Consider the following 15,358-nt stretch of genomic DNA (forward strand, 5'->3'; position numbering starts at 1 on the left):
GTGATTTTATCAGGATGTTATCTTTAGATAAAGTTGTATTTAGTTTTATATTAAGCTGCTTTAAGACTCAGCCTCTTTGTTTCCATATAATTACTGCTATTCAGCAATTGTCTGCTCTGCAGCAGACAGGCTAGATATTGAAAGGGTATCAGACAGTATGTGCTGCTTAATAACTTCTCACACAGTGCTGGTTAGGGAAATTAAAAGATTCAGCAACAGTGCAAGGGTGGAGGAACAAAGTAAGGGATGGAGGAAGTTGCATGGTATACTCATCATGGCTGGGCTTCGTGAACGAAGATTTGGGAAGGGCTCTACCCACATTTGTTACAAGCACGCTGGTGGCTAAAAAGGCCAATACAAGACAGGCATGTTTGGTTGCAAAAGGCACAGCAGAAAGACTCCTTAGATGGTATATTCTGCAAGGCACGATTCTTTCTGCATTGCCTTTTCTCCTCAAGAGTGATCCTGCGTGCTTTCTCAAAAGCATCAGTAGTGTTAAAGATAGTGTGTCTCCAGACCTCCTGATTGGAGGCCGGAGTAGACCAGTTATGTTGATCAATATGGCCAAGGCTGAGATGTTTCAGGGAGTCCTTGTATCTCCTCTTTGTGGCTCCTCTCATGCGGCAGCCATAGCAAGTTCACCATAGAGCACAATCTTAGGGAGGCGGTGGTCCTTCATCCTTGAGACATGCCCTGCCCATCGCAGCTGTGTTCTCAGCAACATGGCTTCAATGCTTGTGATTACTGCTTGTTCTAGAACAGATGTATTGGTCACATAATCTGACCAGTGGATATTAAGGATTGTATGGAGGCAGCACTGATGAAGTGTTCTAGGAGTCGCAGGTGGTGGCGGTAAATGACCCCTGATTCGGATCCAGATAAAAGAGTAGACAGCCCAATGACTCTGTAAACACTGATCTTTGTACTTTTCTTCAAGTGTTTATTTTGCCAAAGCTTCTTTTATGAAGCTTTCTAAGGTAATATGCACTTCATCATAAATTAGGTAATCAAGTGTAATCTACCAATGGTTGCATTTGAAATGAAAAGTTTTCAGTTTGCTGAATGATGAATGGAAATTGCTCATGCAACACTTCGAGCGAGGATGCTGGCAATAGGTGAGATCTGCCTTATGTCAGTGAGGGTTCAGCACAAATAAAAGAGGGTATTCTCGAGTCATTCTTGGAATCTATGCTTTCATTTCCTTACATTTCTTATTTTCCAGTAGGTTGCATCAACTTTTCAGATAGACATCCCTGTTGGAATGCCAGGATCCTGGAGGTCAATTTTATGGTGTGTCTCTAGACTTTTCTCCAGTGAATTTTACTGCCTGACTTTAATTGATGTAACTTCCTTCTTTCCATGGCCTCTTCACCCATTAGCACACATATCAAACCTTTCTACAACTGTGCTGCCTGGCACAGCCTCCACTTTCCAGACCTGTCAGCACTATGGCCTCTATTAATGTCTCAACCATAAACACTTTGGAAAGCATGGCAATTTTGGAGAGTATGCTCATGTTCACATGCTAGCAGAGATGGCAGCTAAAGCCAGTCTTCAGCTGAAGATTTGTGACTGTGTAACTTCTTTAAAATGATGGGGGGGGTTTAAAAGGTTTTCAGAGAAGTTGAGGCTTCTTGAAGGGCTAGGAACCATTACTTCTCTGAGACAAAGCCTGGGTACAATTTTTGAGTGCCAGGTGAAACCAGATTTAAAAAATATAAGTTGTACTGCTGCTTCTCTGCCTGATGTGGTAATCTGGCAAGACATACCCTTTTTATGCCTCTGTAGAATTGAACAGAAGAGCTTGCAGGAAAAAGTAAATAAATCAGGGCATTTGTCTAAAAAGAGAACTTGTGGAGCCTTCTGTTTGATAGCCTTTGCAAGCTGTGCCACTTTGAAGCTCTCTCATTGCATCCTGCAAGAGATGTCGTCAAAATACCTTTTATTATAAATCTTACTTCCCTCCAAACTTGTGAGACTTCTAGTTTATTTGTTCAAGGCTCAGATGAGTTATTAAGTTTTAATGAGATGGATTTAACTTTGCCATAAAGAAATCTGACCCAGAAAAGACTCTCACAAAATGCTTTTCAATATCAAAAAATTCTAAAATGGTTGTGGTGTTTTGTGCAACAAAGATGTAAATACGCTTTCTGGTAATAGTTTTTTGCTGTTAGATATGAGAAGTTTGGATTATTTTTCCCAAAGAAATCCCAAGGCTTAGAAAGCACAGCTGTTAAGTCTCAAACACAAGTTTGTTTTACAGTCAGGACAAACTAAAATCCCTTAAAGGTTAATTACAAGTGAATTTAAAATACTGTTAGGAGTCCGAATTGTGTGTAATGTATTGGCGGGAGGAGAAGATTGACTAATGTTTACAGAGCAGATGTAAATGAAGTGGCATTCTATAACCTTACCAAGAAAAGGAACAGGATAGACTCTCTTATCTGCATTGCAGAGGAGAATATTCTTTAAAATCCAGTCAATAATTCTCCCTTCCCCCGTCTTATCCTCATTTCCTTCTGAAGGGTTTTCAGGATATATTAAAAATGTGCTGTCACTCTTCTCAAAATAATTCAGTTCTAAGTCAGGGATGAACCACTGTGTTATGAAGGAAAAATAATTTGCAATAGCAGAATTGCTATCCAAAAGTGACTAAAAAGATTTATTGAAAATTTGAGGCCAATCTCACTTGATCATAGGTCTTATAATCACATTTCATTCTACTTCTTGTATCTGAGGTTATGAACACCAAACTGAAAGACCTATAGTTTATCTGTTTAAACTTCTTGTCAGTTTTCATGACTGTTTTTATGTGAATACATTATCTTTCTGCAATGAATTGATAAAAGTTTTGGGGAGTGTTGTTTAAAGGTGACAAAGACAAAAGAAAATTGCATTTTTGCTGGCATGGCCATTTGATGAGGGGGGAGCAGAACTTCTCAGTGAAAGGAATGCAGACTTGAACCTTATTCCTTACCCTTTGCAAGAAGGAATTTGCACGCTATGATCCCTCAGTCTTCATCAGCACCCTGAAACTAAGAAAGGATTTGAGGAGCAACCAACAGCATATTCTCAAAGTAAACAAGAAATAATAGCTTATATTTTCAAATCTACATAGAAGTTCTGATTGCCTTATATCCATTTATAGGTGCTCAAGTCACCTGGAATTGTATTTTGCCCCTTGAATCAGCTATTTATCCTGATTAGGATGTGGATTAGTGCAAGTAGGGTGATGGAAGGGATGATAAATTTCTGATATGCAATAACAAATCAGTTAATACTCTCTTCATGGCTAATGTATGGGGAAAACCCTATGGACTAGATTATTCTCCGTGACATCTGACCAGATTGTAGATTCCTGACCATTTGGATGGAAAGGGAAACGAATCTGAGTATCCTTCCAGGGAACATGGATTCAGTTGGTGGTGCATTGCACAGGGTCCAAAAGAGAGTATGAAGATTAAAAAATGTTTTTGTGAAAAGGCTGTACTCCCCTTCTACAGAAATCAAAGAAACGCTAATTTGGCCCACTTGTATGGAGTTCTTCTGGTGACGAAGTCCTTGGAGCACTTTCAAAACACAGAGCAGATGCACAAGGAAACAAACTGTTTATAACTCATCATTCTCCATCCCAAACCAGAGATATCAGTCAGGAGAGGTTTTCTCTCCCAGTTTCACATTCAGATAAATAGCTTTGAAGCATTACTGTATGTGGATAATATGTAGAAAACCTCCAGGAGCAGTGAGATTGAAATTATGTCTGCTTTGAAGAGGACATCCAGGGGAATGACATTGGGGTGTACAAGTCAAACCCATGGGACTACAATTCTGGGAGCAGGGTGTAGATCAAATTTCTGTTCACTCAACATCATCTCAATCAAACAACACTACAATTCTGGGAAGGAGGCTGGTAGTTTTTAAATTATAGAAGATGAAAAGGACCGTAGAATACATCTTTGATTGTTTAAAGGGATCCTACTCACTCTTTATGCACAGCATTTAGCATTTTCAAAAAACATAATGTTAAGAGTTAATCTGACTTTGTTTAACCAGCAATTTAGGTGGGGAAAAAAGTTGGACTGCTATAGAAGTCTCCAGAGGTTTTATACTGTTTTTTGTTTGGCTTGTCAATTTTTGGTATATGAGCGTGATGTGTTATGACTTAGTCTCAGGAAAAATAAGGGAGAATAAGTAAGAAAATTCTCATTTTCATAGCAATAATTAATTCTCAGTAGCTCAGTTTTTTGGTGTTTCTTATTTATTCCTACATCTGTTTTTAACTTGCTTGTATTTAGAGATTTTTTTTTCTTTTCTTTCTAAATTATAACAGCTAGTAGTTATTTAAGGACCTACCATTGTTTCCATTTTACAGAGAACTCATTTTAAGCACACATTTGTAACCATAGCCATTTAAATTCTGCTTTGCTGGAAGTGCTTGTAGAAGCTGATAGCCTAGATGTAAATTATTTATTTCAAATTGCATTGGCTGTGCTCTTTATTTTAAAAAAATAGCATACTAAACACAAAATTACGTTTTTTATTTTCTTTAAATGCCTGCCAAACTAACAAGAGATTTTACTCTAAAAGATTGCTTTTTTTGTTACTGGCGATTGGCCCACCAGTGTTGAAAATTCAGTAACTGCATTTTGAAAAAAACAAGATAAGCTGAAGAGTTAAACATGATGCCTGGTGCACGCCAGCATGTGCTGTATGTACTATGTATATATGCAATGGAGAAACATTTTAAATTAGTTTATAGGCACTCTTGATATTCTCTCTAAGCAATGTGCAAAATTCTGGGATCAGTTTTATTCCTTTAATTGGTGAAGATGCAATTGTCAATAGCATCTGCTATCTGGTGCTTAAGAGGATGAATTAATATCTGGACAGCATATGTTTAAATATAACTTATAGTAAGAATCAGTATTTTATAAACACTTTACTAATATTCTGATCTTTATTTGTTAAATTTGAAATAGGGCTGTGTACAAATCCATTTGATTTTGGCATTTTTACTGTCATGGCTGAGGACTTTACAGACACAGCAATCTTTTTATTTCTTTAGTTGATAGCAAAATAATACTCCTTGATCATACTGGCAGTAGACTAAATACCAGGTTGGAAATACAGCCTCTAGGGAGGTCATTGTAAATTAAATTGCAACAGAGGTTTGAATGCCAAGATAGCATTTCAGTATATACATATATATATGTGTGTGTGTATATGTGAGTATGTGAGTTTCTTAACACAGATGGGGCGAAACAGAACTTGTGTATTTCAAACTCAAGAGAGGAATGCAACCAGAATTTCAAATATGTTTGAGTTATGGCTTTTAGTTAATTGATAAGATACAGTTGAAAGATTTGGATCACTAGGAAAAAGATTTAATAAAGCCTTTGTTAGTGAGGGGAGAAAAGGCTTAAGAAAACATGTAGGGGAGAAAAGGCTTAAGAGAACATGCAGTTCAAAGTCTTATGGGTTTTATCAATCAACTCTTCTGCTGGAGATGACAAAAGTTCTGCTTGGCTGAGGAATATATGAATATTGTACATGATAGTTTGACATATTGTATAGGCTTTACTTTGAATGTGTATATAGTGTAGTAATTATATTTTTATTCAAAGAATAATCCAGTCAGTCTGGCTCAGAGGTGAACTCTCAACTCACACACTCATTTTCTAGAAAAACCTCTGAGATATCAGTCCTTTCTCCAGCAGCTAACTCTCTGTGTATTAAATAGTCTCTAAGTGTACAGGAGTAAGGTCTTTTTGTGAGCATAATTAAATGCATATTGCCCCAATACAGCACACATGATTCTCATAAGCATATCATGGAAGAAAGAGACACACGGGCAACTTCAGTCCTGAGGCTATTGTAACAAATATGATACAGTGTCAAGGGAAAAGATTTTAATCCTTTATTCAGTTTGTTTGCCAGTATTAACATTCGGCCCTGTGGAGCTGGATGTTCCATGCTGTTTTCTTCCCCTTCATGTTTCAACAACAATTTTCATAAAAAGCATGTTTCCCACTTCACAGCATTATAGGGAGTGTACTGGGTATTCCGAGACTGAAAGTGTGCCTGGAAATTGATTTTTCAAACAATTTTTCTAATGCAGTTTGACTTTGCTTTATTTGTAAAAGTCATGTTTGAGAGATCAGAGGGTCACACTACATATTTTATTTGAACAGGTGGCATCAGGGCCATAAGAACTTAATTTTTTTTTTAATTAAAAGCAGGCTTTTGCAAAATCTGACATCAATTTTATTCAGATCAGTTCTGTTAATATCTAGCAATATATCAACAAAAAATAGTTTGTTTCTCAAGCAGTAGCGTTCTCACTGGGATGTGCAACCTAGATATTGCAGCCCTTGGTACAGGAAAACCATATCAAGAAAGAGATTCAGCAGCTTCCTAAAAATTAACTTGACAGACCTTTTATCTTCTTGGGAAGTGATGATAAAGGATTGTAACAAGCAGCATAAAAGATGAATAGCTATTAAGGTTGTTTTGAAATGTTCCAAATTTTAGAAACTTGTGAGATTCTGACAATTTTTTTGTCCAGTTACCGATCATATTTGTTACTTTTCTGAAAAAGGATACTTGTGGTTATGGAAAATATATTACCTTTAACCTTAAGTCCAGACCTAAGCAGTGTTCAGAGTGGATACAGAGGGAACAACCTCTGTAAGCCAAAACTCTTTGAAAACTCTCTGTGGGAATGCTCTCCCTCCCATATTCTCTCTGCATGAGAGAATTCAGAAGTGTTCACAATGGATGGAGCCTCAGCAGCAGCATCAGTAGGCCCTGGGAATCTGCCATTGCATGTTCCAGATCTCTGTAACTCAATGAGAATAATACACTGGCTTTAGGAGAAGGTGATTCTCTGCAGTCTTGACCTCTGGTGCTATCCTTTGGCTTCAAAGTCAATCTCCATATGGGCCTGAGTGTGGAACTCCATTCCTCACACTGTAAATATTCCCGTTGAGATCAATCAGTATTTGCTAAATAAGATGTTATTCACTGTGAGTAAGGGCCATATTATATGAGACAACAGGTCTGGCACTAGGCTGAATGCCAGGTGTCCACCGAGGCTGCGCAAATCCCACCACCCCCCCCGAGGGAAAAGGGGAGATGGAAAAAAAAAAACATGAAAACTTGGGATTTACCAAGAAAGGCAGTTTTATATTTACACAGAGAAAAGGAAAAGAACTAATAACACTATGAACACACAGGCAAAGGAAACTAATAGTAAAATTCTACTTCCCATGAGAAGCAATGTCTCAGACAGGTACAACTGTCTACAGGGCAGCCATCCCGGAAGAAGAGAGAGAGACACCTCACTTCCTTCTTGTCTCTTTTATATCTGAGCTGACATAACATGGTATGGAATACCTTATTGGCACAATATGAATCAGGTAATCTATCTACTTCCTTTTCCCTCCCAGGGAGGGTAACAAACCCATTACAAATATGCTTTCGTATTGTTAAGGGAATATATTCGCACAGGTGTTTCTTGGTTTTGCCTGTACCTGTTGCAGAATAGTCCTGAAAAATCAATAATTGTACAGTTTAGTATTAGATATTCATATGCAAATTCATATTAGTCTTTACCATCCCATTACCTAATTTACATGTGTAAATGCAGGTTAACTGCTTGTGTTACTTTGCCAGTGGCAAATTGAGTGTTTCAAAATTTAGCCTCAGTTATGCTCTGGGGAATTATGCTACAGGTCCATGTTGTTTCTTCGTTCGAGCTCTCCAGTCTGCTAGAAACCCAGAATAAACACTTGACTCTGCTTTATTTCACAGGATAACCCTTCAAAATTACAGACCTAATAATTATTACTTCCTTTGATATTTACTGATTGCATTGACATTAATCATGATAAACACCTTTAGTATTAACGTAGATGTCATTAGTATTGTACTTCAGACTGTCTGTTGTAACTCAGCCTTCATTAAAACCACCATTAGTTACAAGGTGTTATTTTTTTCATAGTCAACTTCATGCCTTTCTTAAGGAAGGGAGGAAAGTTAATATGATAAACTGTTCACTGAATTTTGAAAATATTTTGCTATTTATAAGACTAGCTTTTGGAAGGGGAGGGGTGTTTGTCTTTGAAAGAAAAAGAAGTAACAAGAGATTTTTCCATGGACAAGTTAATGTACATAATCCTATTCAGCTGTCTTCAAAAGTTGACAGCAAGCCTGAGCTGTTATTTCTTCAGGCTTTCTCTGTATACTATTCATGGAGCTGTTGTGCTAGACTTTGAGGAGTGCTTTTCTCCTTGGGTGGTCATGTTAATTCCATAGCCGAAATCAGTTCTTAATGTTTCTGAGAAGTGCCAGTGGTGAGTCTTGTTTTTAAGGGAGAATTCATTTTTGGACAGGATAGACAGATCAATCTTCCAGCTTTCACCACAAGATACCTTGAAGTGAATAGACAAGCCTTGTGATTTTGATGAATTTTAGGTATGGATTACTCGATTTATCCGTATTGTACTTGACGGAGCCTGTGGTGTTTCAACTCTCAGTGTCTGTGTTTCAACAGCAAAATAGGCCCTGTGCACTGAACCATTCTCACTCGAAATATTGCTGTGTTTTCTTACAGCCTGTGACCTGATGAACCAAGGCATCCTGGCCCTTGTCAGCTCCATTGGCTGCACCTCAGCAGGATCCCTGCAGTCACTGGCAGATGCCATGCACATCCCTCACCTCTTCATCCAGCGCTCAACAGCAGGAACGCCAAGGAGTGGCTGCGGGCTCACCAGGAGCAACCGCAACGATGACTACACACTCTCCGTCCGCCCCCCTGTCTACTTAAATGATGTCATCTTGAGGGTGGTCACAGAATATGCCTGGCAGAAATTCATTATTTTTTACGATAATGACTATGGTAAGTATTTATTTAGAAGGGTGATTTTTGTCAAATCCATCATTCTGTTGAAAGGAGTCACATTACAGCTTTATAGTCTTCCAATAGATTATGTTTTGCTTGTGAACATTTATGGTTCTGGCAGCATTTCACAGTACTTCAGAGAAATATATTTCTAAAATCCATTAACATTTGCAGGTTTATTTATAATGTCTTTGTTAGAGTTAGCTGATAAAGGGAGAACTTATCCAGCTTTCTATTCTGCCAGTGTACGAGAAGCATAAAAGTTTTTAGCAAGTTCTCTTGATTTTTTTGGACTATAGAAATACAAGATGGCAATTCAAGAAGCAACATGTATGACTTGCATTCTGTGAATTTGTTTACTGCATGGTGAATCTCTGTTGGCATATATTTGCTGGCCAGAAGCTGAAGCGGTGGTGAACGTAGGTCAGAGGTTTGGCAAGAATGACTTGCTATTCATAAATGTAAAACTTGTCGAAAGAAGTTCTGTAGAGTGAAGAACTTGAGAAGGGGGCCTGGAGAAGACAACAGTCCCTCTTTTTTGAGTTCTTTCAGTGTGCCTGAAAGGTGCTGAATTGATGGTTTTTGTGTGATTGAGTAAGTGTGACACAAATGGCAGTGTCACAAGACTGCACCATCCAGCTCAGTGACTCAGCCAATTTTGGAACAGATATTTTCTACAGCTGAGAGGAGAACTGGACAGATTTTTCCAGTTTAGGTGCATTATCTAACTAATTTAATGATCTTTTTTTCTATGGAAAATTGCTTTGAAAACAGACATGTTTTCTTCAGATGCATCAAATATTCATAAGTCATCATGATGGGTTTGGATGAGCACTTTAAAAGTTATTTTCAAAGTTAAATTTTTAAGTTATGGAAGAATGCTCACTTCAGCGATTTGCTGTGTGTAATATCTGGTTCATTCAGGTCAGGTGTTATTGATTTTTGTACCCTGCCTACATAATAAATTCTTAAATTAGAAGGATAGAAAATGATGAATAGGACAATTCCTCTCAATAACAAAGCAGCACCTAAAAGCACCAGCCATGGGATAAGGAACACACATACACATACACACACAAACATTGAAAAGGCTTGCAGCTGAGAGTATTTTTTTTAAGAACTTATGAGTCTGTGTATTTAACTACCAGGTAGCTATGAAGACAACTATAATCTTTTCAGCTAAAAGGTATTTTTTGCATGCATTGAGTGTTAAAATCTCAAAAAAAATTATGATTAATATTTTTGAATAGTTATTTTTTAAAATACTGGGTTTAAATTATTTAAGTTTCATTATTTAATTTGAGAATGCAGTTCAGACACCATGTTATTTTGTCCTTGATTTCTGGGTAAGAACTTAATAATTATGTTACTAACATAACACAGATGCCTGTCTTCAAGGAATGAGTTTCAGACCAGTAGCTCATTCAGTGACACATTATCCTTAGATGTGACATGTGGCAAATATTAAGTCTTTCTACCAGCCTCTATGGCATTCTGAATTCAGTAATCTACAAGTAATGTCCACTGACCAAGACAGATGAATAAGCTACCTGATCAGTGATTACTATCACATACATCAAGAAAAGGTGTAAAAAAAAAAATTCTTCATGTAGCATATACTGAGCAGTCTGTCCACTTTCTAACTGATTGCATGGTTTGGGTATTTTTCAGGAGGTTGGCTTGTTGATTTGTTTTTTTTTTTTTGGGGGGGGGGCGGTGTACATATTTTGAGATTAATACAACAAATAGAAAGATTTTAAATGCAACCTGATTATAAATTAACCTGCAACTCTGAATAGAGGTATTACCTGTGCAATGGTACGTTTCTTTAAACTGTATTAAATTCTTGATTTCAATAGCCATCCTAGTGCAGCAAGCAATTTCTATAATCTTTTTTTGCTTCCTACAGTTCTTTGTAAAATTCTGTGTTGCTGGTTTCCTAGACTATCTCCTCCTCCACTTTCAATAAGGAACAAGAGAGAGAAGTTTCAGATCGTCATCTCTCACCTGAGGCCTCTCTCATTATTTCCATTGCCATGAGAGTTGTTTGCTGACCCATTCCCTCTTCTTGCTAGTACTGGAATGCGTCCCTAATTCTTCACTACCCTATTTCAGGAGAAATCAGCCGGCTTGACACTGTGTTTTGCCTGTTTGTAATTCTTTTACTCGGCTTTTGATCTATGAAAACACGTGTTTTTCTTGTACATGTGATGACATTATTTTCTTAGCATCCCCTAGAGACCAATTTTGCCAGATTGTTATAAATAGTAACTAATTATGTCACTTCCTCCACTTTTCCTGCTATTTTATTGATAAACCGAATGCATTTCCCATATGTTACCACTGTACATTTTCTTTTCCCGGATTCTCTATTGACGGAAGAAGAACTTGCACAGAGGGAGGGGCAAAGAAATTAATGGCATGAAAAGAGGAGCTGGAATAACTTTTTAATGGATTACAGAGTGAAGAAGTCTAAATTCAGTATTCACTATGCTTTGAGCAGCAGGTTGGACAATATGACGTTCTGAAATCCCATCCAACTCTAAATATTCTGTGATTCTGTGATGTTTGAGAAAGCCATTCTTTAGAAGGGTCTGTAGATGTGAAATATTTTTAAAAATAAAACAAAAATTCCAACATCAGTTTGGATTTTATAAAAGAGAGTTGGCCCAAGAATCCCAGGAGACCCTGAGGAAGGGAACATTAACATTAGCTTCCGTGCCTGTTTTAGTAAGGAGTCAAAACTGCTAATGCAGATATGGGGTGGAAGTCCAGGGGTAATCTGTCCAGTCCAGTGTCAGTGCAGCTGCGGGTGGTTGCAATTTCTTCTGGAAGATCCTAGTCCCATTCCTCAAGTTTCTTGAGAGGATCTGCTGCAGTGTGAGATTTATTTTTTTTCTCGGCTCATAGGGACGTAAAATAAAAATCTTGTTGGAAGCTTTGCTCAGTTTAACTGCTTACAGCAGTGACTATTAGACATTTTAATATAACATTTAGTATTAAACACTAAAGTAGGTAGGAGTTCAATACTTAAATTAGAATTAATTTCATAATAGGAAGAGATTATTGATATGTTTTGTTTTGCACATCCTGCTGCAAAACTGAAACTTAGGCAAATAACAATTTCTTTCCCTGGTGGTATTTTTTCATATGTGGTGATCATTCCTTTTCAAGGTGTGTATCACAACTTGAAGTGATATTTCCATAGCAGTTAATGATACTTGAGGAGTAATGGAATATAGATTCTGATATGTGTTAATCCTTTATTTTTTTCTCATCACTGCCATTTTTTTGTAAGTTAGAAAACATGAAAGCGCTGATGGACCAACTGGTTCCAGCAACCACCAGAATTCCAGAACCTTCCTTTCTGATAAATTATTTTGTATAGTGATTTAATTTAGTGCTTTAAATTAAAATATTTTAGTTGTATTACTGAAATTATTTCCAGTAATAATTTTGCTCTGTGAAAGAAAATGGACCTTTTGTATTAAAAATAAATTTTTCTACAGTAAAATTAGGATCTTGTCCAAAGTACATACTGTGCTAAACTATTTCCCTTGCACCTTTAGTATAGGCTGCAACCATTTATGTGTCAATTTATCAATATCATCATTTTTTAATCCTATCAATTGAATTGCTTTTGATTTTTATCTTGCAATCTATCATAGATTCCTGTCATTATCAGAGTTTTTTATAATAGAAATGTGTCTTTCTTCAGGCCCGAAAGTATTTCCCCAATGTTATCCCCCATAAAAACTCTCAAATTCTTATTTTGAATAAAGTAGATTAGTATATTCAGTTTTAGCATTTTAACACTACTATTCTACTTTCTAAATGTTAGAAAATTCCAAGCTGCTTAAAGGTTCTTCACCAACAAAAAAAGTTAAGTCTTTGAAGGAAGCAGTTCTTTCATTAGGTTGTAACCATCTTGATGTTGAAGAAATTAGATAGAAATGCATTTCTGAAATAATTGACATGTAAGTTTTTAATTGATTTTTTTTTTCCCAAGTAAAATTGTAGGTAGGTTGACTATTCTAACACAGAACAAAAGACACCTTGATAATAGAAAAAAAATATTTTGCTACTGTTGACTTAGTTAATCTGAGTGAAGACTTTAGTAAATCTGTAATCTTTAGAGCCTTGCCAGTAGCAAATGTAAGGCTGACACACAGTAACAATTAATGAGTGAGATGTAAGAAAAGGGAACTTGAGCAGGCTTAGGTAATGTTTGTTTGTATTTTGTTTAGTACAATTGTATCTTTACCTTTAGTGTATAAATTCAGATGAACTTCTGAAAATCAGAATGAGTCTTTTTTTCCCCCATCCTTGCTCTCTGCTGGGATGACCTAGATCAAAGTCTCAGTTCAGTTAGTTCCCTTGTATTGTGTGTTTTGTTCCTTCAAGTAAAACAAGTTAAGGCCTGCCCAGGATATGAAATCTGATTTTGTTTAAGAAAATTTAATATGAGGATATTAAAAGCATTCAAGAATGCTTCTGCACTTCTTCAAATGCCATTAAAGACAGTCTTCTTGCAGAGATAAAGAGTAGGTGGCATGAAATGCAGCAAAATTATGCAGTAGACTGATGCCTTTCTCAAACTGCTATTAAAATTACTATCCACACACTATGTACAAGCCAAATTTACTTCATTTAAGCAGCCAAATTAGCTCCTACTCATTTCATTCTTGACTGCTCAGCTCAATCTGTAGGATCACTGTGCAGAATGTATCTGTGCATCTCCTTACAAGTAGATGTAGAGAGTGGGAAATTCCTCCACTACATCACTGAACTCATCCTTAGGACCATCATCACCCTTTCAGTGAAGGCACTTTCAGACTGGATGGTATAAATGTATAACTTATACCTTTGGAAACTGCAAAATTTAGATTTGTAAAGAGAGACACTGACATCTGTAAACATTTTGACCAAGCTTTGCCAAGTTATTACACCTTTAGGGTTTCAAGTTCAAAGCAAGCAAAATGCAGGTTGAAACAGCAAATCCTACCTCATCCGCAGACTGGCACTTAACAATGGTCGGTACTCAAAAACTAACATGAAAAAGACCCTTGAACATTAATCACAGAATGAAATAGTAATTTGTGATTGGAATGTGTGAGCCCAGGCTATATAAGCAGTGTGATTGCCCTAGAATCCCAGGATATTGTTGGTTTTTATCTCTGTGATGTATCAACAAGGGGCAAGCTTTTGTAATTCATGTTTTACTCTTCAGGCAGTTTACAGTTCACTCTGTTTTCCAGGAATATGTAGATACTTTTCTGTAGTAGTAAATTCTTTATGAAGTAACCAGTCAATCATTGCAAGAACATAGTTGTGAATTTTGTGCAATTTACATTGTAGGTATCTCTGCTTTTCTAAGATGAAAGACAGAAAGTCTAGCTGTTTGAAAACATTTATTTTTCATGTTTTGTTGCTGCTAAAGCAGATAGAAAGATTCTGCACTTTTTCTCTTGAAAGGTTGAGGGAATAAGGGTTTTTTTCTGGAGAATTAATTTTATCTTAATCCTTATTCTATTTTATCTTAATCCTTATTCTATTTTATAGTGATAGTAGTAGCATTTTTAAACCCTTATGTATTTTATATTAAAAAATAATTTCTTAACCCCTCTTCTTTGTCCAAATTTCTGGCCTTAACCCTGTGTCTTTCATCGCAGTGTGTCTTTGATATACAGCCATCACTGGAGATTTATGCAGTATTTACTGATTCCAGGACTAAGATATCTTTGCTTACAGTTTTTTGACCTTCCTACTTATAATACAGATATTTGACAATGGATATTTGCCATTCCCTTAGGTGGTAATTTAGTTTTAACCTTTGTAAAGAAGAGAAACAAAGCAAGCATGAAGGCTAAGAAGGGGATTTGTTCTGTGAGGCTAAAGGAGGCATTCCCATAGGAAACAGAGGTTGAAGAAGTAATTGAAAAGACTTGACTGGAATGGAAGGGAGCTTAGCAGTAAGAAAGAGTTTAGTGGCCATCTGTCTTGAAGAAACTTTCCTCATGGATCTGCCCTCTTCTCCTTCTGAGAAGCGGATGCAGACGGTGCGGTTGTGCTGGCAATGATTGGTTAGAGCATAGTGCTAATGATACCAAGGTTGTGAGTTTGATCCCTGTAGAGGCCATTCACTTATGAGTTGGACTTGATGACCCTTGTGGGTCCCTTCCAACTCAGAATATTCTGTGAATCTGTGATTCGTCATATACAGGGTTTCCGATTATTTCTGCATCAGGAAAGGATGAAGGCAGTGGTATGAGTTACCTCGTCTCTAAAAAGATATCTCAAGCTCAATCTGAGAGAAGATGTTGGAGAAAGACACAAAATAAAATAGAATATCAAGAAGGAGAGCAGTGACATCTATAATGCTGAGGAACTCAGCCAAAGCAAAGAGGCCTGTGAAACTATGCAGAGCATTATTCCCATCCCTACCCCAGGAAGGTG

At 36.9% G+C, this 15,358-nt stretch overlaps 1 protein-coding gene across 4 annotated transcripts in view; it reads left to right on the top strand.

Annotated features, from left to right (window-relative positions):
- GRID2 (glutamate ionotropic receptor delta type subunit 2) overlaps positions 1-15,358 on the top strand; it is a 695,953-nt gene that overhangs the window by 396,914 nt on the left and 283,681 nt on the right. For all 4 annotated transcript variants that reach the window (XR_010430019.1, XR_010430018.1, XM_064651918.1 and 1 more), the window contains exon 3: positions 8,615-8,899. Coding sequence is in view for 2 of the 4 variants with exons in the window: in XM_064651918.1 (XP_064507988.1) it covers positions 8,615-8,899 (285 nt within the window). In the remaining 2 variants the exon portion in view is untranslated. The remainder of the gene's footprint in view (positions 1-8,614; positions 8,900-15,358) is intronic.

Source organism: Pseudopipra pipra, chromosome 4 (assembly GCF_036250125.1).
Source record: "Pseudopipra pipra isolate bDixPip1 chromosome 4, bDixPip1.hap1, whole genome shotgun sequence".
In the NCBI taxonomy this organism is placed as follows: Eukaryota; Metazoa; Chordata; class Aves; order Passeriformes; family Pipridae; genus Pseudopipra; species Pseudopipra pipra.